Genomic DNA, 25,000 nt, shown 5'->3' with positions numbered 1-25,000 from the left:
AATCGCAGTTCTGGGAGTGACGCAGGTGATCTTGAAAAAAGCTGCAACCAGTAGCGTAAGAAAGGATTGCAGTCATGTTTCGTGTCTCTCAGTCACTTTATCTCCTGAAGGCATAGTGGCAACTCTGTGGCGCCATATGCGGGGTATTCTATTTCCGTCTGTCAGCGACGCCAGTCTCTGAGTGGGCGGCGACTGACCCATACGTGAGCGACGTCATCTGGTGGGCGTTCTTGACTGAACCTGCAATCTAAGTTAAGAGTGGCGTCTCCTTCTTGGATGGTGAGTGAGTAAGAGTGACACCATCTGCGAGGGTGCCGGAATGACAACATCGTCAAGGATGACCATGACTAACCATGACTCCAACTGGCAATGCACATCGGCATGATGGTGTGTATGGTGCTCTTCTTGATCCACAGACGGCGGCAGTCGGGCGGTGGACATTGAGATGACGGCATACATGGTACTCTCCCTGGTCAAGCTCTCGGGTCAAGAGAACATGGAGCAGGCGGCGCGGGCCGTCAAGTGGATCAACAGGCAGCGCAACAGTCTGGGCGGCTTCATCTCCACACAGGTAAACCGTGGCTTCGTTCGGCTGTGAGTGATCGCGGTGGAGGCCGATGTGGTTGAGAGGTTTTGGCAAAAGCTTACAGGCGGCGGAAAGCTTCATGTAGGTATGCGATCGTGTAAGTGCTGATACTACCTGACCAGATGAGCATGGCTGCATCGGGGGCCATCCCAGAGTCGAACAGTACATTCGCGGGCTGCTAATGATCCTTTTCCTGTTCGAAATTGGATGAGAAAATGCCTTGAAACTTGCTAGCTAGAAAAAATGACCGCTTGTTACAGCCGAATGAATTGAGAACACGGCGCAAAGTATTGTCAACGGTTGAAACCAGCCTGAGAAGAAAGCAATATGCTAATGATTTGACGGCGGGCCATTTCTTGCCCGTAGGATACCATCGTGGCGCTGCAGGCACTGACAGAGTTTGCCAAACGCACTTTCTCCTCGGAGTTGTCCTCTCGCGTGATAGTTAGTGCTGGCGGACGCCCCTCCACACTCGTGGTGGACCCGTCCAACCGTCTGCTTCTGCAACAAGAAAAAGTTGCTGACTTTCAGGTGAGTTGGTGGAGGAACTGTAAGGTACTTGGCGATTACAGCCGCTGTGAAAAATACGCCCTAAATCGTGCTCTACCCGCTTTCCTCGGTGTGTGTTTTTTCAGTCGAAGTTCTGCTCATGCATGAGAGAGATTTCGACTTCTGCGGGTGATGTGTCATGAGTCGTTGATAAGCCCGAGTCCTGAGTCGACTTATGTAGATGCATGACTGTACCGCTAGCTGTCGCTTGTATCAAATTGCTTTAGAGCGTGTCCATTTCGTTGATGAGCATGACACAGCTGAAGCAGTGCTGAAGCTGTGGGCAGCTGAGGCAGCTAGCTGAAGCTGTCTGCAGCTACGCCATGCGGAAGCGCGCCTTTGCAGTGGTCTTCTCTGTTCATCTACCTACGCTCACGCCGCACCCCTGGCCATACTGACGCCGCCATCTTGTCCGCAGCTGCCAGCTGAGGTCACCTTCACCGTCAGCCCGGCCGGCTGCGTCATCTACCGCACCAGCCTCCGCTACTCCAGCCGCGCTCGAGTATGTGGCCCTCCGCGTCTCACAGACTATATTGGTCGTGGTGTGGCTGACAAGGCGATCTTGTTCTCACGTTGACTGAGCAGAACATGAGAGTTGGCTTCAACACTAAGCTTAGGAAATTATGCTGGCGTGATGCTCTGAATGGAGATTATGTAGTTCCCAACAATAGAGCACTACGGCTCGCAAAATGTCTTGTCAATACTTTGCTGTTTTAGTCATTTAAGTCACATTTCCTACGGGACATTTCCTGAGAAATAAGTGCACGGTTGTCGGTGCTGATCCGTGTTGAAGACCGTCCAGTGGCCGTACTCAGGTGCTGACATGCCTCAACCGCTATTACTGATGCCGAGTCGGTGTTGAAACGCTTGGTATGCTACGCCAAAAAAGACATGATGTAGATCATGCTGTGCGTATATGTTAGCTTTTTACCTAGCCTTCATCCATGATCACGTGACCCACATTGATTCGCTGATTTTGGTAAGACGATGCTAACATCGAAGTCACCGTGTTCAGGTGCCGAAGCCGGCCTTCTCGCTGGCGATGACCTCGGAGGCTCGCCCCAGCCGCTCTCCAGGCACTTCGTATGAGCTGGAGGTATGCTCCGCCTACATCGGGGACTCCGACCAATCGGAGCGCGTCGTGCTGGAGGTGGAAATGCCCTCGGGCTACACTGCCGTCAGCAGCACACTTATGAATCTCCGAAGCAGCGGTGGTAAGTGGGGAGCAGCTTCTAATTGATCGTCTAATTTATCACTGAAGGTGGTGTTGCACATTTCTATGGACCTTTGAACTGGAATAGCCTTCTTGAAGACCTTTCGACGCAGTTCACAGTCCTACCCTTCTTAAGGCCTAAACCCCTCTCGTTTTCGAGCTACGCGCCCGCGAAAATGGGGAGACCGGAGAAAGTATTTCAAAGTCACCTTGGCATTTATGATGCCACAATAACGTCATTCAAATTCTGTCATTACATAGGCCATGCGGCGTTTAAGGACAAGAAAAATGGAAAGGCCGAATCGTTCATGGCATTCGTGAGCATGCTTTCTAGATATAATGGCCGTCAGTTGGCTGCCAATCAATGTTGTGCAAGTCAAGATGACGTAACGAAACAATGACGTAGCGAGGAACGTGTTTGCTTAACGGAGAAATGGTGCTGTCAAGAACAATATTGTCTACTTGAAAACATACTGGTAGTTATAAGTGAGCTTGTTTCTTCACTCATGTTTGCTTCAATATGCTCAAATGTAAATCACTTTCTTTCATGGTGGGTGCACTATTTTAATTTGTCTAATTCGCAAGCGGTTTAGTGTTACCAGGGTTGGCGATTTTCAAAGATGCTTGTTGGCGTGTAGAGTTACGTATACATTGTCAATTTCATACACACATAAATCAATAAATGCGTATTTCTTTAGTTTTAGATGCGATTTTACTTTGCACAAATGATTTCCAGATGCAGGCCTTGAATCCAAACTAAAATGTCCTGCTTAAAACCGGATGCGTCAATATGTCGTAATTCGCCATCAGCGTTGCGCTATCTGTGTCGTTATCACAGTAGCTCGCAATAGATAGACTAATCGCAATAATCCTTTTACCTCCGAGCATCACCTTCGGCACTCATGAAGTTGCGCTCAGCGAAAAGATTCCAGTATTTGTCCAGAGTGAGGCTAAAATGCTGCCTAAATATAAATACTTCTGCTTTAATGGGCTCAGAATTGCGGGCCGTTTTTGTGCTTTTTGGTAACGTGATCACGCTTTGATGACACAGTCAGTTGTTTCATGTTTTTCACGTTGCCATTCATGTTTCTGTAGTATTTTGTCCTACACCTCCGGTGTTTTCTGGTTTTGGCGACAGGGCCAACAGTGAGATCAAACCATTGCAAAACTCCCTCGCCTTAGAAATCAAAGGCCTGATAAAAGCAAATAATCTGTAGACATATCGAGAAGCCACATCTTTTTGCGTGTGTGAAATTCTGCGTATTTCTGTGCACCTGACATGGTATGTTTTGTTTATTTCAATTCCTTTCACAAGCGTATGATACCTCTCTTCTTCGATATGATACCTCTCTATATGATACGATATGATACCTCTCTTCTCTCTTCTTACGTCTCCCCGCACTCTCCGCCCTCAGCGGTACGCAAGTACGACTTCAGCACGGGTAAGGTGACCTTCACGCTGTCCAAGGTCACTGAAGAGAAGATTTGCCTCAAGTTCCGTATCATTCGGGAAAACGAGGTGGATGGCCTGAAGCCGTCGGTGGTGCGAGTCTACGACCTCTTCAGGCCTGAGGACCGCAATATGCTGGTGAGGAATGGGAACGCACCTGGCATGCTCGCAGATCCGCGAACGGAGGGTCCCCGGTTCAGTCCCAGCCACTGGAAGTATTCCAGGGTTTTATGTCCATCAAGAGAGTCGGCGCGATAGAGGCACCGCTCAATGCACCTCAAAACGCTGAATGATATCTTTTCGTGGCGTTTCCAACACGTTTTTGCGGTGACGTCAGCTCTAGCCTCATGAGGACCGAAAGAAATTTGGCGCTGGGTGTGTATGTCTGAATCACGGCGCTTTAGGAAAAGCGTTGCTGGTACCGTGTTTATTGGGTGTCGTATGGCCACGCGTGTCGTATGTCGTACGCCGTACCGCTGGAGTTACGCGATATGACGGTGACAGGTGATGCCGGCGGCCAGTTGTACCACTTTGACCCAGTGCCCAAATTCTTTCGGTCCTCATGAGGCTAGAGCTGACGTCACCGCAAAACGTGTTGGAAACGCCACGAAAAGCGACCTTCTCACGTGCTTTGTGCTCAAAAATGTATGTCAGCCTGTTAATTTTGCCACCAGATGTCCGTAAAACTTCACCGCCGTAAACATATGCTCAGAGCTGCACTCTGTGTATCGGTGTGCAAGTGTGCAAGCAGCCGATATGTTCACCACCGTGTGACATCATGTCAGAGCTCTTACGTCATACCTCCGTTTCAGGAGTATGAACTCTCGCCTGCATCTGCTCTCCCCGCTTGAAACTTATGTCAACGACCTGTGTGTGCGTCTTCCCTGACGGACCCTTCTACCTTACGGGCTGCTTCTGACGAACTACCGACTCGGGCAAATAACTCGCACATGCCAAAACAACGTTTGTGCCACCAACGTTAACGATGTGCGATACGCGTAGCTGGATGGAAGTGGTCGAAACTGTTGTGCGTATAAGAAGGCTACAACAACATTCCGCGAGAATATATGTTGTCTGAAAGTCTGCCTATGAACTCACTTGTGTGCCGCTGGTGTAACGCTAAATGCGTCTGCGTTGACTGTTGAACGGCGTATAAATCAGAAGCACGGGCTTCGATTCCCTGTGGTGTCAACCATTCTTGCCCGGGTGAGGGGCAGGTGACGCCATGTAGCGTCAGCAGCCGAGTGTGGCGTAAAGCCCCAATGATATCTGATGACGCGAACTCACCTGTGTCGAATTTTGAAGTTTCTAGGTCGTGGACTTTTGGTTCAATGAGGCTAAGGAGGGTCGAACTCTACATCAGTGTGCGAGGAACCTTAGACCTTTTCATGCAACCACTCTATAATCAACCATCAACACATCTAGATACCTCCTGGAAGCAAAAGACCACTAGTGTTCATGTTAGGTGACTGACTTAGGTGAGGTGACATTATTGGACCCTCAAAAGGCTACGAGGACCAAAGCCCTGGGCCATTTTTTTTATTCATTTCTGAATAAGGAAAACCATCGAGCATTTCGCTAAGCAGGACATCAGTGGCCTCTATTTTTCATGAAGGCGGTGCAATATGTCTGCTTATGTCCCTGTGATCACGAAATTCAAAGTGAGCATTAAAAAGAACCCCGTACTAAAGCACTTGGTGAAAAAGCAGCTAAGTTTTGTATTGGTGATCTGCAGAACACACCCAGGGAAACTCACCCGTTCACAACCCTAAATCAATTTGTCTAAAAAAGCCATCTCAGCGACACTCAGCCTTCGCCTAGCACCCTGAACTCGCATCAGATTGAACGATTCCTTATACTTAGGCCTTTGCTGACTGCAATGGTCTGAGTTTAAATTCAAAAACGCCTTTAGACATTGCTGCGAAATTTTTAGTCCCTGCCAATTCACAATTTTTACGTACTGCGCCAAAATGATAAGCGCAAGACCACAACAATCAAGCGTGAATGACGTCCGAGTGACGTCTGCTTGTTTTTGAGGAAAGCACATAAATATCGACATAGACAGACAAAATGAAAGGATATGTTCTATATCTGTAAACGGGAAATGCGAATCAATTAGTCCTTCGTTCATATATCTTGTCGCAGTGTTGTTTTAATATGGCATCTTGAAATATTGGCATGTGAAATGGCAAAATCATTGTGGTAAGATCTGTCATTGAGATCAAGATGTAACGCAAATGCAGATCTGTTACAATTTTGATGACAGAAAAGACACTTCTCAGCCCTGAGTGCTGCCGCAAAGCGTTGACATGATTATCAATAAGCGATTTTTGCGATCAAAACTTGTAGGTTTGTGTGCTGCTTTTATCTGTTGGTTCGCTATGGTTCGATCGCACGATGGAAAGTGTGTACCTTACCAGTTTAAGATGACGCCTTAAAATGTGTACTTCGTGACCAAAAATGCCACTTAAAATGTGAGTCAAAGAAGAAGAGTCAACGGCGAAAAGAAGTTAAGAAGTTAATGTCACAATGTGTTAGCACGCGCCAGCTGCAGCTGGCTCGCCAGCACTGAGTGTGGCGCTGCCGTCCTCAGACGTCCTCGTCTCCGGCACCCGGTCCTGGCTCGCCGTCCGTCCCGTCGGCCGTTTCGCCGGATTCCCGGGACAGGACCCACCTGGGCACGGGAAAACATGCGCTTCTATGCATTTGAAGCAATAATGCTCTTGCAGCCTTCTTTTGCTCTGTTTATATATGTTTGTCCACGGCTATCCGCTTTCATGAAAAGTCGGGATCATAACGTCACTCTGACCTTACTTGCGCCTAATTTATCTTGGCCCCGTGCTTACTATTTCGGTAAAAGAGATCATTGATCAATTGATCAACTAATAGCTGTCACACCTCTTTAATTGATATTTTGACGCATTTTTGAGCTATCGCTAGAGCTTGACGGGAAGGGAGCAGATTTTCTCCGCTTCCCTCTCTTCGGTTATCGCCGGGCTAACCTTCGCCCTGATTCGCCGTTTTTATAATGCAAGCTGAGGGGGGGGGTCAAGGTGACCGCTCCTCCTGGCGTTTCCAAACTAATGAAGATAGAGCATAGCAAAAACAAGCGGATTTTCTTTAAGAAGATCTCATGACTGGTTCTTGTCTATGTTGTTAGGTCAATCAGCAAACCCACTGACTAGCCAAAGGACAAGTTTTCCATAACATCGCACTTGTTAGGTGTACCATATCATACATACGAGACTGTAGCATGCAACAACACAAAACCTGACAAGGCGTGCGCCTTCTTCAATTCTGAGTACAAAGGTGTATATTTCTATGTACTTTGAACGGGCATTTATGATTTATGGCTCCTTTAATGTAACAGCTGCTAAACGTCTAAATAAATATCTCTGCAGCAACAGCTGTGTCATCAAAGAAATCGCGTATATGAGATTATCGATGCCATGCTGTCACATTAGATGTCAGGTTCGAACCGGTTCACGTTGTAAGCCTTTCTTACAGACCCGCAGGTAAAGTTTTATACATGAGCCAGCGATCTCGAAGATGGGAATACCGTTTGTGATGTTAGCGACAAGGAATGACTGGCACGTTTGCTCTAGTGTATTTTCACTTCCAAAGAGTTGGAAAACAAATCAAGTGTAAGGGCACTTAATGGTGGACTACAATGCACATGTGCTAGGCAGAATATAAAAGAAAGACCGAACATTTAAAGCATCCCAGTGTATTTCCCTCGCATTTTAAATTGGTGGTGCCGCAACAAGCGTTCATACACAGTTGCAAACATCGGTCAAAAGTTACTCAATATTCAGGGTCATCGCTCGCACACAGGGAAACGGCAAAGCGACACAGCAAGGAGTCGGTGTGCTTGATAACATATCTCGCAGCACATCGTGCAGTCATTGGTTAAAAACGATCTTTCGTATGCTGATCTAGAATGCTGGTAGTCAGATTTTTAATACCAAAATGTTCCGGCTTAAGCTGCATGTCTGCGATCGAATCACAGAGCGTCGGCGTCCTCTTGACATGACATGTCATGTCACGTGTCTTCCAGTCATGATCCGTGAGGGGCACACACCGGTCTTCAACATAAGTATCAAGCGGCGGGAGAAGACACGGGCGAGAGCTCGTACTCCTGAAACAGAGACGTGACGTCATAAGCATGACGTGACGTCACACAACTGTAAACACATCACCCGCTCACTCACCAAAACAGTCATGCACAGGCCGCAGCTATAAGTATCCGTGTACAGGGGTTGAGTTTTACAGATGTCGAGTAACATTATTCACAAGCTGCAGGAGCTTCGCAGTCACTGGCGGACCATCAAAGGGCGCGTGACGTCACGTGTCTCGTCCCTTTTTAAGTACATTTTCGAGCACCGAACAGAAAACAGTTATTTGTTTTCGATGTTATTAACAGATTTTGAGGTGACACCGGGTCTACATAGCAGACGACAAATCACTTTGGGCACTGGGTCAACGTGGAAGCAAGCCCCACTGGTCCTCGGTGTGTGTTTTCACCGTCATATCGTGTTCTTCCGGCCAGGAAATACGCCACGTGCTGTCCACCGCACACACAGTACCAGCGTCGCTGCTCGCTGTTTTGGGACTCACTGGATGCTCAGCTCCGCGGCGACGTCTCTCCTGACGGAACGGGAGCAATGGACAGCTTCCTAGCGCTGGGATCGAACCCAAACCTCGTGATTCACGGCTTGGCTGGCATACACCCCTCACCAGAATATTGCGATCCTCAGGCCTGAAGAGGTCGTAGACTCGCACCACCGACGGCTTCAGGCCATCCACCTCGTTCTCTCGAATGATGCGGAACTTGAGGCAGACCTTCTTCTCGGTGACCTTGGACAGCGTGAAGGTCACCTTGCCCTTGCTGAAGTCGTATTTGCGTACCGCTGTAGACGGAGAGAGTGGGGAATGGTAAGAATCGTCATCATTATCATCGTCAGACATTTGTGAAGCGGGTAAGGACCAGACAAAACATAGCATGGTAATTTTACAGACACTTGCAGAAGTGCATATACACAGGGAGGTGCAACATCTCCTCCAGGTGCCTATGACACCTGCTTTGCCTTGGCCTCGGGGTTTTTATGACAAAAGAGTTCTGCAACGGTTTGTGTTGGTGCTATTGCAGAAGAAATTACCGTAGATGCAGTGCGAACCACGTAGTCAGAAGTGACAAAAACAAAATTGCAAAATGCGTGGCAGACAGGTGCAGCGCCCTCTCTCGACGCATATGTCGCAGCCGTTTTCACTACTTGTTCGCTTGCTGAGTCGGAAAGGCTTTGCAGTCTTTGATTTTATTGTTGGTGACCTTACTCTGTTCGCAGACACTTGCAGGAATCCTTCAACTATCGCTCTCCCCTCTCCCCTCCTAAATGTCGCTCGATATTGCTTTCTCCCTCTCCCCTCCAACTATCACTCGCTACCCCCACTGCTTAGAGCCTTTGTCTCGGACTCGAAACGTTCGTTGTTTTGAAGAACAGTCCTCGCCGTTTCGGAGGCTACTCTCCACTTACCGTCGCTGGTTCGGAGGCTACTCTCCACTTACCGCCGCTGTTTCGTAGGCTGCTCCCCACTTACCGTCGCTGGTTCGGAGGCTACTCTCCACTTACCTCCGCTGTTTCGTAGGCTGCTCCCCACTTACCGTCGCTGGTTCGGAGGCTATTCTCCACTTACCGCCGCTGTTTCGTAGACTGCTCCCCACTTACCGTCACTGGTTCGGAGGCTACTCTCCACTTACCGCCGCTGTTTCGGAGACTTCTCAGTGTGCTGCTGACGGCGATATAGCCCGAGGGCATTTCCACCTCCAGCACGACGCGCTCTGATTCGCCAGAGTCCCCGATGTAGGCGGAGCATACCTCCAGCTCATACGAACTGCCTGGAGAGCGGCTGGGACGAGCCTCCGAGGTCACCGCCAGCGAGAAGGCTGGCTTCGGCACCTGGGCACGGTGGCTTTGGGCTTAGCATCGCCTCACCAAAGCCGGGTGAAGCAATCCACGTCACCTGTTCATGAATGAGAACTTGCCCATAATTAGTAGTATGCATGGTTGCGCGACCGTTCGCTTTTCAACGCAGCCTAAAAGTCGGTAATAATTGTATAAGCATTTGAGCACCTGACCATAGCCACATGTAGTTTTTCAACGCAGACCAGTGCTGCGCACCGTACACGTACAGCCTGAGAAACCACCCGCAACAAACACCAGATCAAGTTGTCTGGGATAGAAAATGAAATGTACTGCGAACACATCTTGCCAGCAAATGTGCTCTAAGGTACAAACGCCATTTGGAGCAGAGCGCCAACACAATTTCTTAAGCTTAGTGTTGAAGCCGACCCCCGTTTTCCGTTGGCAATCGTGAGAACGGAACCGTCCCATCAGACATGGCACGGCAGGTATAGCTGACTGGTCATGGTTCATAACCATGCTACATACTCGGGAACGGCTGGAGTAGCGGAAGCTGGTGCGGTAGATGACGCAGCCGGATGGGCTGACGGTGAAGGTGACCTCAGCTGGCAGCTGCGGGCAAGATGACGGCCTTAGGCAGAGGTGGGAGTGGAAGCGGAAGAAGCATGGGCGTGGCCGGATGAACACAGCGAAGTTCCTGGCCCCTGGAACTTCTGATGGCCTGTGCAGTCATCAGAAGTGCATCTGTTGACTGCAGAGGCCAGCTCCTACATGGGGAACGTCGTCTGGGATAGAAAATAGCTTCAGCTTTAGCATCCTCATCAACGAAATGACCACATGTTTAAACAAAATCAATGAAGGGTACTATTAGCAGCAAGGTGATCGTCTGCTTGAGTCAGGCGCAAGAGTTTGGACTCAAAGAACCACACTGAGGAAAGAGTTTAATATATTTTGAGCTCCATTTTTCATCTGGTAAGCTACATTCGCAGTTATCGTTCAAGTTAAGCGAACACCCGCCGACTGAAATCGGCTAGCACCACACGCTTACCGCAGCCACGTACCTCAAAATCTGCCACCTTTTCTTGTTGCAGTAGCAGACGGTTGGACGAGTCCACCACGAGTGTGGAGGGGGGTCCGGCAGCACTCACTGTAACGCTAGTGGACAACTCCGAAGAAAAAGTGCGTTTGGCAAACTCTGCCAGCGCCTGCAGCGCCACAATCGTGTCCTATAAACCAGAAAAGACACGTCGTCAAAATCATAACGATGCTGCGGTCTTTTGCTGTTGGTTGAAACGTTCTAAATCATCTGCGTTGTAACGACAACAGCTGGTCCTGTTCTCAAATTCAGCACCTTCAAAGTGTTCCTCAGTCGATGTTGGAGAGGGGAGGGACCATGGCTAGACGTCACCAGCCTGCCAATCTACTGTTGTGTTCTGTGGTGACACATACTTATTACAGCGATGCTCAGCTGGTCAGGTGTCACCAGCCCCTGCCTTTTTATGGTCATATGCTTATATCAACGAACCACTGGTAAAATTTCCGCCAGACCTATTAATCTGTTAGACCACCTCCACAAGTACTCACAACCGCAGGAATCCACGGTCTACCTGTGTGGAGATGCAGCCGCCCAGACTGTTGCGCTGCCTGTTGATCCACTTGACGGCCCGCGCCGCCTGCTCCAAGTTCTCCTGACCCGAGAGGTGGACCAGGGAGAGCACCATGTAAGCCGTCATCTCAATGTCCACGGCCCGACTGCCGCCGTCTGTGGACCAGGGAGAGCACCATACGTGCCATCAACCCAATGTGTATTGCCGGATGGAATCAAAGCCGGTCATGGTCAATTCCCAACAAACTCGAAGATGGTGTCACTCACAAAATGAGGCTGTCATTCTTCCCGCCGTCTAATGAATGACGTTTCCGCCGCCTCCTCCAATGCTCGAATGACAATACACACAGTTCATGCTGTCGTCACCCACCATCACAAAAATTAGACGCTACTCTAGGGTACAATGGCAGGTTCAGATGGAGTAACTAATCGGGAATGCCTGACGTCGTTGACCAAATTATGCAGGATGACGTCATTGGTCAGGGACGCCCACCAGATGATTTGAGTAGTCCTGGACGCCTACCAGATGTCACCACTCACACATGGTTCAGTTGCTGCCTGCAGAGAATGGCGTCGCGTATGCACCGAAATATAATTGGCCTTTCATCTGACATCAGACGCCGCATTCCTCCAACGTGGTACTACACACAAACTGAATTGCCGCTATCCTCATGGAGAATGACGTCATTGACAGACGAAGATGTAGCCGCAATTCCGTATGACGTCACTGGTTTAACCTTTTCAAGATGACCCGCATCACTCACACAATTGTTATTGCTCTTAATACATCGCACCATTTCGATGAGAGACGCATCGTATCTAATTTAAAGTACCATTTCAGTAAGACGGACGCAGTTGCGGTGACCTTTCTGTCGGAAGGTGTCACTCACAGATGGAGCGGCGATCGCCCTCCCAGAAGAGGGCGTCCGATCCCTCCGTCTTGGCCTTCTGCATCAGAGCGGAGACCAGCTGTTGGCCGCGCTGTTCCCGGCCCAGTACCACGTGCGTATAGGCTAACAGCACCTGCGCGATATGGAACAGCTGCAGCTCCTCGTATCGAACAGGGCGGCGTTTGGAGCACGAGCAGCGGCCTGTTCGAAGACCTGGAGCTCAGGTAATGGGGACGGACGCCTAACGCAACCTTCGGCCGTTTTTAACATTGCCACTAGGGCGGTGCACGAGAGGAAACAGGGTCGGGAAACGAAACATGAAAGTCACCTCCAGCACTTCAAGAGACAAAGACGCATCCTGCTATCTTCCACATACGATGCAGGTTGGCGAAGTTCACGGCTATAGCCGGTGCCACGTATAGGAAAGAGGCGACGAGTCGCGCGCGGAATATCGTATATCCGCCCAAATATGCAGCTATCTTCTGCTACGAACAACATTGCCGACCGTTTCGCTCAAACTGCTAAAGCATTACAAGAACAAATATACGAACTTTGCGGTAAACGTCCATTGTCAACAGTGTGGGGCCACTAGGCAATCTACATAAAGTAAAGCGACACTGTAGCAGTAATTCTGATGAAACCCTCAGAGCTAATAGGCCATACCTCGGCATACAGTGTTTTGTTGGTCAGACTGATGCCGCGCTCCAGGCAGGTGAAGCCGCTCCTCAGACTCCTGGTGTTTTCTGCCCCGAGGGCGAGCATGACGAACGCGGTCAGGGCGGCCGGGCCGCCCCGCTCCGTGCCGCCCTGGTGAGTGAACACACCGGCGTCACCAGGAGATCATCTCTTGGTCAGGACAGATGTGGATGTGAAGAACATCTGTGACATTTTCGTTTACGCCCTGACCATTTTATAGCACGGATGTACGCCTGTTGACGTAAATGATCCTCACTCCATTATTTGACCCCAGCCTGAGAGCTCTGTGTCCCGATACCCGCAGCACGGGCGTGGAGCCGGGGATTGGTATATCCCATTCGCCATCATGACGACGCATCCCTTGCCTTCAGCTCCTTGTGAATGACGCTGCCGATCGGACGGAAGCAGCCGTCATCCTGCTGCTGCTGTACCAGCCATTGCTCGCTCTGCTTGGTCGACTCCTCGTCTGGCAAATAAGTTATGGTCAGCTAGTGAGGAGAATCGGCCACGGTACCAGCCGTCTCACACTGCGAATGGCTGACTCCTCATCTTGACAGGTCATGGTCAGCTAATGGGATACAGCAGGCATCAAAGTGTTGCTACCGTGCCACCCAGCTGACGCTGGCCACGAGCCTCTTTGTCTTGATAAGAATACCATGGTTACGTGGTGAATGGGGGCAGCTCTGACCATGCCGCTATTGCAGCGGCCATTTGTCTGCGGTCTTGGTCAGCTTCTAGTCTGGGCATGAAGATGAGACGGCAAAGTTATGGTCAACTTTTGGACGGAAGCAACTTTCACTCTGCTGCTGCTACTGCACCAGTTAACTCTTGCTCGTGATGGCTGACTTCTCTTATGGACATGGCAGCAGATAGGGCGCAGGTATGGTCAGCTATTGAAAGCTAACAACTTTTCCCTGCTGCTGCTGCACCAGCTGGCTCTCGCTTGCATTAGTAACTTCGCGCATGGGCGAGACAAACGGAACAGTGGGGTCTGCCCCGTTATCCCCGGTGGTCCCACATAATCCCACTGACGCGTCCGCTCCCGTTAACTGGCTGGCTGTAGCTCCTCAGAGTCGAAGCCAAGGTGATTCTTCCTCGGCGCGGTGAAGGTCATTCTTCGCATGGCGCAGTGAAGAATGACCTTCACCAAGGTCGTTCTTCACTGCGCTATGCGAAGGTCGTTCAACGCGCGCCAACCACCTCTGATCGTAGTGCAGCACTGCACTATCGCTCTGGACTTATGCTGATCATGATGGTGATAATGACAACATGACAGTTACATCGACAATGATGACGTCCTTTCCCACAGTGGATATGTAAAAGCAGGCAACCCTGAGCCAAGAGTACATATTAGAGGCGCCAGGGGTGTGCTGCAATTAATCCAATAACCGAAACACTTGTGTACCGCGACATGTTGCACCCACCAATAACGATGTACTCGGACGCCTCCTTGAAGGACTTGACGACGAAGGCGGTGAGCCACAGCGAGCCTTCCGGGTCATCCCGGCCGAACGAAGAGTACGAGCCGTCCCGATGCCTGTACCGCAGCTGAGTCTGGTACCCTAGGGTACATCATGAGAGAGTCACAGAAAGCATGGGTCACGTGACTGGGGTCTAGAACCATCAGGCTCAGCGCAGATCACAAGTTTCAAGTTTTGTAACTTGATCTGGCACACTCTGATGCAAACAAGAAGGTCTACGGGCCGCACGTGTCAGCTGCCACCGAGGCTTCCTCCTTGCCATCTAATTCACCTCACCAAACCCAGCGATGACCTTGTCCAAATTTCCAGGCACACGTTTTCTATCTACCCAAGGTCTGCCAAGGATGTTCAGCAATCAGAAACCGAAAGGGGTCGTGAAGTTCCGTGGGGGTAGTTATCGTCAGATTCATCGCACGTGCGGAAAGGCAGCTGGAACGGTCTTTGCACACATCTGTTACACACGTACAGTGCTACCTCTCCAGGAAGTAAGACTAGTATCTAGTGTGTCAATGAGCCATCATCATTTTTGCCCTTTCACCCTAACTCTCGCCCTCATCTTCTCGCCCGCGCCCTCAGAGGAAAAAGGATCGATACACCTTATCTAAAGTTTTCTATGGGTTTTCTGAGGGTTTTCTGGCATATCGTGCAATCACGCACAAATTTCCGCCGGCTATAGGACACGCAGTGTAAGCATTTCGACGCGAAAAACGTGTCCCTAGCTAAGTTGTTTTCTGAGCACCGACGTTCTCGATGAACACGGCACAGTAATTTGCTGCCAGCGCGTGTGGAGGCCTCAACCGACGATTCCGCGGACCGCTGGCGGTGAGATGACACCGCTTCGTTAACGGAGTCCTTCATCATTTAGATATGCTCAAAACACGCGCCAATACATACCGCTGCACTCAGAAATGAAGAATGACCACGGCCGTTAGCGTCGCTCTGAGGCACGGTCTCGTGTATATGAGCGTGTAAAGAGCATGTGTGTTTGAGCATGCACACTTGAGCATCTATAAGGATGCATCTGGAAAATATGACCTGCGACTTGGTCTAGTGGCGTTAATTGGTTAACTAGAAACATTAAACGTATTACCCATCGCAGCACCTCGTTAAGAGGCGCTATCTCTTTTAGTTTGGAACGGCACGGCGGGGCTCGCATCGAACCCCTATCCGTTCACGTTATAAAAAAAAAACGGCGACTCATGACGAGGGGTAAACAGTTGTTTCAGCTGTGTGCCACACTGTAGACTGGCTTATCCTCTGGTTCAATCACGAAATTAGTGCTACTGGGTGCTTTATCCTGACACGCTATTCCAGCTGTTTTGTTTATTTTTTCCTTTAAGTGCTGTTTATACGTCCCCGAAACACTTGGACGACATTTGCCACGCATTGGAACGCCAGGAAGCTCAAGTGAGAGATGAAGTGATCAATGTGCAAGTGGAGCACATCTGAGTTATTGACGTCTTTCCTGAGCGACGCGCTGCATTGGCCAAAACGCGTTTCACGTACCAGACGAATACGCTCTTCCATTTAGATATTCAAACACAGATTGCATGCGACTTGATACGCTGCATTGATGGTGCATTGATGGTGTGACTTGACACGCCGCAAGTGCTTTGAAATCCAGAGGTATTCGGCACGCACCCCTCCGTTTTTGATTGTGCACGTTGGCGTGCGCAAGTCGGCGCCAGCTGCTGTTTTCGTGACCTGGATTGGTCCAAACCATTCTGAATTCCACGCCTGTCTGCCCGGTCCGCCTGGTTTTTGTCCCACCTCGTCTCATGCCATGATAATCCAGCCCTGCTCCCCGGGGGTCAGCAGTTCCGTATGCTCCGAGTCTCTGTCTCACCTCGTCTCATGCCGTTGATGGTCAGGTCCCGGTCACCAGGGGTGAGCAGCCCGGTGTGCTCCAGGTACGCCCTCACGTGGATGTACGGCACGAAGACCAACATGTTGGGCTCTCCTCCGCCCGTCGGGATGTCCACCAGTCGGCCCAGGTTCTGGCAGTCATGGCCGTGGGTAACTACACATGGAGAAGTCGGTGAAGCAGCTTCGTTAATTACAATGGCAGCGGAAGAACATCTCAAAAGAGACTTCATCTCAAAGACAAGTTGCAACCAATTTAATGCAATTCGTCCATTAGCCATACTACATTTTTTTAATCTCCACCTTGATAGGGAGAGTGTCGAACCCCTCACCCCCCCCCCCCGCCCATGGCGTTCTGAGGGTATTTAGGCTGTTGACTTGGCAGATCGCGCACGGTGGGCCAGCATTGGTGCATTAATAAAGCCCTACATCATCAGCAAATGTTCAAGTACACAAAGCCGTAGCTGTTCGATTTTCCAGGAAACTTGTCCTTTGGCCCAGCCAAGTTTGGTCAACAAGAGGCGTGGCCTCGAACAACGGGTAGGGTGGAGTTGTAGTAGGCTGGAGTCCCCCATCATTGAGTGTCATACAAGGGCTTATATTTTTCTAAGGGCGAGGATGAAATCAGGAAGGAATATGCATGCATTCGTCACGTTTGCTGTACTCTCAATGGGTGTCTGTATGTGTCCTGGATCAAAACTGGATGAACAGATGTGAGATACATAAGGAACAAACTCACTCCGTACGAAGGTCCGAGCAGATCGCCCACCACGGAGAAATAAGCCCGCTCAGAATCCGGCACCAGGCCTTCAGGAGCCACCATCGGGATCCGCTCCACGTGAGGCTCAACTCCTGACACATCGGGAGCAAGTCAGTGCCCTGCTATAACAGGAGGTACGGTCGCATCATGGCCTCAGGCCTTTTAAGCGACGATCCGCGACAGGCTCGACAGGACAGGCGCTACTATTGATGGCGATCGTTGCGCAAGTAAAGCATGCGATACTATTACAAACGAAAACACAACACACATTGACAGAGTTCTGGTGCTCAACGTCACGCGGTGAAAGATCGTGGTGATATAACCTCGAGGACGTTAAAACCCGCACTGGAGCTGTTCGAAAAGTGGAGTTTGTTATGGAACAACAGCTGCTTGAGGTAATAAACGACGAGCTGCATAGGGATTTAATTATATCGAAACGAAATAAAAATTTCGCAATACTGCTTAAGATCCAACTGAGACCCGTCCTGGTTGCTTAGCTCTCTCAAGGCAAACTTTACTTGCGTACGCATAAAACAAAGCTATCGTATCTCCATCACTACCTAGAGCTGCAATGCTTCCTCGCATGATTTCCGCGCTTATTGTTCCAACCTTCCCAGTCACACACCGCAACAAGCCATCATACCTCACTCAACACCATGTAGCAAAGCACCTCAAACACCGTCATGTTTACTTACACTGCACTCCACCAAAGACACTATAGCACACCATCACGCCACCGTTTAGCTAACGCACGCACGCACGCACGCACCGGGTGAGTTCGCTGGACTAAACCAGGACCAGCGTACAGATGACTCTGTCACAAGAGTCGTCACTCACCTTCGTCCAGGCACACGAACCGTGACGTCGTCTCCTCCTGCGGGAATCCCTCGGGCTTGACCACTAGCGGACGGATGACAGTGTCACTGTCGGTCACAGCAGGAGGGTCACGGTGTTTGTGCTGCCAATAACATTCCAAACGCAGGTGCGTGGGAAATTCGCAGCACGGACGATGTCGGGGAAAGATTCTTATTGAGCCGATACTTGTATGAAACCTTCTCCCGCGCATGCTAAGCTAGTAAAAACAGCGAGGAGCATGTGCGTCTACAAGCTTCTTCCCACCACCCCTTCTCCCTTCCTACACACATTAGTAAACAATTGCTTTCAAATATAGTGCAACTGGTGCAGTCCCAGGGAGCCCTCGCGGCGATTCGGACGACAACAGATCTACCTCTTTGATGTCAAAATGACGTCACACCCGATAGATCCTGCACCCATGGGTCTTTGAAGTGAACTGGACGACAATATTAGACGTGACGTCATGCAGAATCCTTTTTCGTTACGTAATTGAAGCGAGACAGACGTGACGCAACGGATTCATCTATATGCTTGCCATATTGTGTGACCATCATCGGCGACGTGTGACGTGTGACGTGTGACGTGTGACCAAATGTGTTAAATGCGTCAAAACTAACACAATTTGCAGTTTCCATGCCTAGACGTACACGGTTGATCTAAATTGTTGCGGTAGAGTACTCAATAACTTTTGTGTTACTTCGACCCATGCGTAGGTCTCATAGCCCCAGTTGTAGATCGGTGCTGTGCAAACTGTGCGAAGTATAAAATTGACTGCATTAGATACATAATTCATCGCAGAAAATCTTATGTCTGTGGATAGCGCCCCAAAACCGACCAGAATCAACGAACGTGCGTGTAAGACTTGAGACGTAAGGCGCCGGGCGCAATCCAGAAGCAAGACATGAGCGAATCCAGATTCTCGGGTCATCGACCGTAATCCTTCTCTCATTCCAGCCAATCAGATGTTTAGGTCTTCAGCTGGCATCGGTATATTGAGCAGAGTGGCTTGGCAACATTAGATAAGCTATTGCTTTTTACCTTCCGCTGGTGCCAGTTATGCCCTGATTTATTTCTATAGGAGTAACCACGCTACAGATGCCGTGTATTAAAATCAGTACTTTTCCGGCAATCAACCACGCTGCATCATAAATTGAGCCCACCACCAGAGCTAAAAGCTACCGAAAGCCTCCCGCCAGAGCTAAAAACCATCGAAAGCTCACCTGCCGGGACCGACGGCGTTCGGCTGGTCACAGTTGCCGTCTCGGAGTCTGGCCGTGACGGTGATGTTGACCTCGCCCAGAGAGGTGAAGGTCAGCGGGAAGTGGCTGACCTTGGAGCGGCCCGCCGGAACACAGAGGTCAATGCCCGCGAGCGAAACCTCGTCGGCCAGCGAGTAATCCTCCGACGCCGCCAGCTCCAGGTACACCTGCCGGTAGCGGGCACTGTAACGCCCGGCGCAGAGACCTGTGGGGTGACAGCTGGTGTGCTGGCGTGCACTGCAACATCTGCAACTGGTAGCCGGTGTGTACTGCAATGTCTGCAACTGGCACCTTGTGTGCACTGCGACGTCTGCTAACGTGGCAGGGTGACGTCTTAGATAGAGTTGCCTAAAGCCTGGACTTGGAGATGTCTGAGAGACGGGTACCACAAACCGTTCAGCCAAATGTGTTTTCATCGCTTTTGTAGCGATTGAGAGAGCGCGTTGTGTGTATCTGGCAAAGATACAAATTTGTGAGGATGTACTGCACCGGCGTGTGAAAGTGCTGTATTCAAATCCTCGCGACGCAATGTCACACGAGGCGCGCCTTAGCTTGGTTCAAGAGTACTGTATTTTGTGTGGGTATGCACAGCTGGAATTTTAGCGAATGCTTTGCAAAACATCTGGTGAGCCACGTCTAACGGTCAGAGGATATATAACACCAGGTATAACGCTAAGTGTGTTTCTCTACATGTAGGCCGGAATGTTATGTGGGTAGAATTATTATACCCATCTCTGATTGTGAGCAGGTCTCTGCAACCAGCAGCTAATGACAATCAGTTACCATCACAACAGATTAGCGGCTTACCTAACGTGCGAGTATCGCAGTCTATGAAAAATGGCTGAGTATTTGTGACCTGCTTACCGACAGGCTGGAGTCGAGGAAGTTGAACACGGTGGACGACATGTTAAGGACCTCTCCGCGCTTCACGGAGTACGGCAGCGTGACCTCCGTGAAGAACGGCTTGAAAGCTTTGATGGCTGATTTGTTGGAGACGCCGAACCCGTCCTGGTAGCACACGATGATGTCATGGCCAGTTGAAGGCAAATTACGAACAGGCAGGTCATTGGTGCTGAAGTGCTCGAGTTTTGGGAATTTTGTTATTGTGTTAGCTTTGTTTCCATTAAACAGACATAATTAAGATTTATGTCATGGGATGTCTTGGCAATGTGTTATTGTTGTTATCATTCAGACTTCACGAGGCACCGAGCTGCTGAGGCTATATGGTGTCGCCTGCCTCTCATCCTGGCAGGAAGGGCAGGCACCGCGGGGAATCGAACCCTATTTCTCCGGTTTCCCAGGTGCGCAATGGTTGCTGCAGATGCCTTAACCACCACACTACCGGCACCCCTGTCTTGGCGATATGTCTTAAAGACCAGCACTAAATATGTTAAAGACCAGCATTAATCAAGACGTCAGCTATCAGGATGAAAATCAAGTTGCGCACCTGAAATCCTCGTCACCTGTATTTCGTCTAACCGGAATATGTTTAATTACCCCATGCATACGCTACATACCTGCCAAACGGCGGAAACCACCGTGGAGCCTGACAATGGAAATCTCACCTACCACGGGCTTGGAAATCCACGATAACCTAGAGCCACAAGCCTCTCCCGCGCCCAGAGGCGGAACTACCCTCCGGCCTAGGACAGAGAAGTCCTGAAATACCTGGGAGCGAGAGCTTCCGACCTACACAGAGGTGGAAAGGTTGAGAGCTCCCGACCCACACGGGGATGGCAGGTCGAGAGCTTCCGACCTACACAGAGGTGAAAGGTTTGAGGGCTCCCGACCACACGGGGATGGGAGGTCGAGAGCTCCCGACCTATACAGGGGCGGAAGTCCTGGCCGGGGATCACAGACTACTTCTAGCGCCTGGGACCGGCAATCACGGACTTCTTCGGTTCGAAAGCTATCCACCTACCAGAGAGTCGGATCCTCTTCATTTACCTGGGGGTGGGAGCAGATGGCGGAGCCGACCCACGACGTGATGGTGTCTGGCATGTCTTGGGTCAGCACTTTGGTGCCCTCCACGCTGTCGGCACAGAAAGTCTCCCGTGTAAGGGTCGGTAAGGAGAAGGGAAAGTCAACCGACGACAAAGGTAGCGGTCACCGTTTGAAGTGCAAACTAACACCACGCCAAGGAATAATGGTGATGCACTTTAGGAAACAGCGCGCCTTACAAACAAAAAGACGCGCCCAAGGAGGATAAAGAAGGTGCCACTTATGTGGTGTGGCATGGTACCGAGCTAAAAGACTGGATCAGAGCGTGTTTGGAAGAGGAAGAGGGTTTGTTTGCATAGGGTGGGCTAAAGTGCAGTGCAATTCAGAATAGGATTTCGAAGTTGCGGTTCAGCTGAGGAGCTCATTTACCCGTCTGATCTACCGAGCGGTTCGTACCTGCGACTCACAAACCGTGCGCATGTTGCGGGGCATATCACAAACACTGAATCACGGTCGGCATTGGACAAGCGACAACAATGGGATACAGGACAGAGAGCGTGCATATCTGACCACTACAGTGACGCTTATTGAGGAGCAGCCTAGAGGTCCCTCCGTGGCCAGTCCCCCTCCCCTTCAGCTGCGCGCAACGCACTCCTCTGACTTCTGTCTCAACCCGATCGTCTCGATGGAGAAGAGGAAGGCTTCCGGGAAAAAACTCGCGGACCCCTTGTCTCCGATCGGAGCGGATTCGGCTACTGCTACGGCCCACCTTATGCTGGTCATATCTTGGGGGTGCAAACCCAAATGGTGCCGTTCCTTGGCGGTTTGGCAGAGACCGGTCCGGCATCGGAGTCGGGGTGACGACTGAGTGGTGACGCCAAGTATCAACGTAAGACACAGCCAACATCTGCGTAGGTAAGTATGAATCGCAAGTGACAGAATGGTAAATATTCGCACAACAGAGTTTAGAGGACAGCTTCACCACCCCATAGCTCTCTCGGAGGCAACGTGACTCACTACACATGCCTTTAAATGTTATTTGCATGTCTCTTGATGAAAATGACTTACAATGCAACATTGTTGGTAGAAATATCAAAAAGAGCACTGATTTCCTCCTCCGGTATCTGCTGGGGCCGGCACGCGTTTGTAGCAGGGCCTCGTCTCCAGCACCAGGTTGGTCATCACCAGAAAGCCCGTCTCTGGGGAGAGGTAGATAATGGTGTGATAGAAAACTACTTATTGACAACAGCTTCGTTGCAGGAAATGGACATCTGGCTAGCTAAGAATTCCAATAGATTTGATCATACATGGCAGGCAACGTATGTACTGAAACACTCCAGGCACGTGTGTTTTCACGGGCTGTAATAAAAAGTCCCTAAAATAGAAGAGAGAACATCACTGAACACACTTCAGCGTGCACAACGCAGCATTGGAGACGATCTGATTGCTGTCTTCACAGCCGGCTAACGACATTCCCATTACACAATGAGGTGCTGTCCATCGTCGAAGGCGGCGGCAGCCAACAATACAATGGCTCTCCAACTGAACCAACCCGGCTGTGGGACATGCGAGACTGACCTTCCAGATGCACCTTACTCAGACACAAGGTAACAGGGACATCACAAAAGGCTCACAGCCGGAGACAATTCGGGACAGGGCGGACATTCTACTGGCCGGCGTCATGGGTCAAACCTCTCATTCCGCTAAATATTAGCGATGGATTGCTTTACTACTGGAATGGCGCGCGACATTGTCTGCATAGCAAAAAAACACAGATCAGAAAACTTATTGTAATTTTATCGGCGTGTGCTCAGTCACCGAACCCAATTGCCTCTAGCTTGTATGACGGAAAAGATATATTGATGGAATTTGTCTTATTTCAACCAGTAATGTTGTTAACACTTGAGATTGCTTACACACTCTTCGGCTATTTATATGACATTTCCAACATATAAAACCACATTTTTCTCACCGATTTCTCTTTCTCTCTCCCTCTCTCTCTCTCTCTCTCTCTCTCTCTCTCTCTCTCTCTCATCCTCTCTCCTCTCTCTCTCTCTCATCTCTCTCTCTCTCTCTCTCTCTCTCTGTTCTCTCTCCTCTCTCTCCTCTCCTCTCCTCTCGCCTTCTCTCGCTCTCTCTCTCTCTCTCTCTCCTCTCTCTCTGTCTCTCTCCTCTCGTTCTCTCTCTCTCTCTCCCTCTCTCCTCTCTCTCTCTGCTCTCTCTCTGCTCCGTCTCCTCTCTCTCTCTCTCTCTCTCTCTCTCTCTCTCTCTCTCTCTCGCATCTCTCCTCTCTCTCTCTCTCTCTCTCTCTCTCTCTCTCTCTCTCGTCTCTCTCTCTCTCTCTCGCAGATGAGCGGATGCTATCATTGTTGTATCAAGTCGTTGTGATGCATGGTGCTGGCAAGTCAGATCATCCACGCTATTGCAAACAGCTCACGGCGAAGTGTGATTCGCTGCATGCATAGCTACCGCGCTAGTTGATGTGGCAGAGATAGATATGTCTAATTGCATGTTGCATTGCATCTAACATGCATGTCTAATTTTCAACATATTCTATGACAGTTGAACACGTTATCTGCATCCTCTGTCAGATCTGAATGAAACGGGCTGTACATGCCAAATTCGCAAGGAACATTGCAGCTTAAAAGCATATTTTTAAAGCTTGGTTTTGCTAGAGAAGTAATTGATGTAAGTTGCTGTGTTTCGAAAAACAACATTGTAGATGGCTGAAATGTTAATGAAGGTCACGTGATTTTACGTCACCCGGTCACGGTTTTGAAAATTGAGTAAAAACTAACTTGAAAATAACCAAAAATGCAGTGGATCATTTCCAGTTCAGTGTTATGTGGTTACGTGCAACTAAGGTCGAGTTATCTGAGTTATGAACCCCCAAAACCGACCATGCTACTTGACCTAAAATACGCCAGGCTGTACCTAATCAGTCGCTGCTCCAATTTTTCCCAAAAGGCACCGCCGAATTCTGGGTATAAGACAACGCCATGCTGATGCTGTCAGCGAGAGAAAAAGTAAACGGCGTTATTTGGCCCCTTCACTTTTCGCTTTGTCGTGGAATAACCAGCCACTGGACACTCACGTCGAACGTCGTGAGCGTGTCGTACCGGTCGGTCCTGAAGGGAGCCCTGGCGGGTTTCAAATCAAAGAAGTCATCACTGCCTGGCCGTGGGGAGCGCTGCGATGCGTCCGGTCCCTGCTCTTCATTTGAGGCACCACTCCTGGCGGCGGAGACCAAACGCGGTCACACAAGGGTCACACAGGGGTCACACAGGGGTTACAGTGGTCACACAAGGGTTACAGGGGTCACACAGGGGTTACAGGGTCACACAGCTGCACCGGCGGTGTAGTCAAGCGGAAACGAGCAGAATGGTGTAGGGTGGGAAAGGTGCACTTCATCCCGTTGAGGGTGATGTTGATTGGGTCAGATGTGTCTCATTGTTGGCTGGTCTTGCCGTACCTGCCTCGCAACCAGAGATTGAACGGTTACGAAGAGGTTTTCTGCGCATACATGTTACGCCATTTGAGGTAAAGTATTTACTTTGTTAGGATGGTCTTTTAAAACAGATGTCCTTCGAAACGTGCTCAGAATCTTTAAATCCTTACAGGCTCTCAACCAAAAGGACCCACAGTAAATTCGGTTCCTCTAGCTCTCTTAGTTGCTGAGATCTCAGGGGCGGTCAAATTGATCCTATTCCAGCGACGGGTATCCAACCCACCACTCGAGCGCGTGTTAAGAGTAACAATTGAGAGACATGTTGGAGAAGCAATTACTGGGGCTGACATGGCCGCTAAGTTTTTCAGTATCTTCAATGATTTCTCGTTATTTCTCCAAATTATCGTCGGCCGTTTTGAAGAGACGATAATGCGGGAATGGGGACATCGGGGAGACGTGTTACGCACACTACGGAACTGAGA

The 25,000-nt window shown here is 50.0% G+C and overlaps 2 protein-coding genes across 2 annotated transcripts in view; one reads left to right on the top strand and one right to left on the bottom strand.

Moving 5' to 3' along the window:
* The window catches only part of LOC119104801 (murinoglobulin-1), a 61,905-nt gene extending 57,036 nt beyond the window's left edge, over nucleotides 1-4,869 (top strand). Inside the window, exons 30-35 of the mRNA XM_037228522.1 lie at nucleotides 417-571; nucleotides 953-1,117; nucleotides 1,554-1,637; nucleotides 2,151-2,349; nucleotides 3,764-3,936; nucleotides 4,611-4,869. Coding sequence (XP_037084417.1) covers nucleotides 417-571; nucleotides 953-1,117; nucleotides 1,554-1,637; nucleotides 2,151-2,349; nucleotides 3,764-3,936; nucleotides 4,611-4,649 — 815 coding nt within the window. The 3' untranslated portion in view covers nucleotides 4,650-4,869. The remainder of the gene's footprint in view (nucleotides 1-416; nucleotides 572-952; nucleotides 1,118-1,553; nucleotides 1,638-2,150; nucleotides 2,350-3,763; nucleotides 3,937-4,610) is intronic.
* A 2,640-nt stretch (nucleotides 4,870-7,509) lies between these two features.
* LOC119104800 (murinoglobulin-1) overlaps nucleotides 7,510-25,000 on the bottom strand; it is a 132,249-nt gene continuing 114,758 nt past the window's right edge. The window contains exons 17-33 of the mRNA XM_037228521.1: nucleotides 21,744-21,801; nucleotides 21,077-21,161; nucleotides 19,994-20,137; nucleotides 19,091-19,296; nucleotides 17,853-17,938; nucleotides 16,995-17,107; nucleotides 16,239-16,389; nucleotides 14,336-14,473; nucleotides 13,277-13,377; nucleotides 12,879-13,022; nucleotides 12,216-12,348; nucleotides 11,327-11,481; nucleotides 10,781-10,945; nucleotides 10,248-10,331; nucleotides 9,557-9,755; nucleotides 8,536-8,708; nucleotides 7,510-7,936 (exon numbers count right to left, since the gene is read on the bottom strand). Of these exons, the coding sequence (XP_037084416.1) occupies nucleotides 7,898-7,936; nucleotides 8,536-8,708; nucleotides 9,557-9,755; nucleotides 10,248-10,331; nucleotides 10,781-10,945; nucleotides 11,327-11,481; nucleotides 12,216-12,348; nucleotides 12,879-13,022; nucleotides 13,277-13,377; nucleotides 14,336-14,473; nucleotides 16,239-16,389; nucleotides 16,995-17,107; nucleotides 17,853-17,938; nucleotides 19,091-19,296; nucleotides 19,994-20,137; nucleotides 21,077-21,161; nucleotides 21,744-21,801 (2,174 nt within the window). The 3' untranslated portion in view covers nucleotides 7,510-7,897. The remainder of the gene's footprint in view (nucleotides 7,937-8,535; nucleotides 8,709-9,556; nucleotides 9,756-10,247; nucleotides 10,332-10,780; nucleotides 10,946-11,326; nucleotides 11,482-12,215; nucleotides 12,349-12,878; nucleotides 13,023-13,276; nucleotides 13,378-14,335; nucleotides 14,474-16,238; nucleotides 16,390-16,994; nucleotides 17,108-17,852; nucleotides 17,939-19,090; nucleotides 19,297-19,993; nucleotides 20,138-21,076; nucleotides 21,162-21,743; nucleotides 21,802-25,000) is intronic.

The sequence above is a fragment of the Pollicipes pollicipes genome, unplaced genomic scaffold (genome assembly GCF_011947565.3).
Source record: "Pollicipes pollicipes isolate AB1234 unplaced genomic scaffold, Ppol_2.1 Scaffold_6052;HRSCAF=7182_pilon_pilon_pilon, whole genome shotgun sequence".
In the NCBI taxonomy this organism is placed as follows: Eukaryota; Metazoa; Arthropoda; class Thecostraca; order Pollicipedomorpha; family Pollicipedidae; genus Pollicipes; species Pollicipes pollicipes.
Note: the sequence above shows the minus strand (reverse complement) of the source record. Positions and strands in the feature narration are given on the sequence as shown.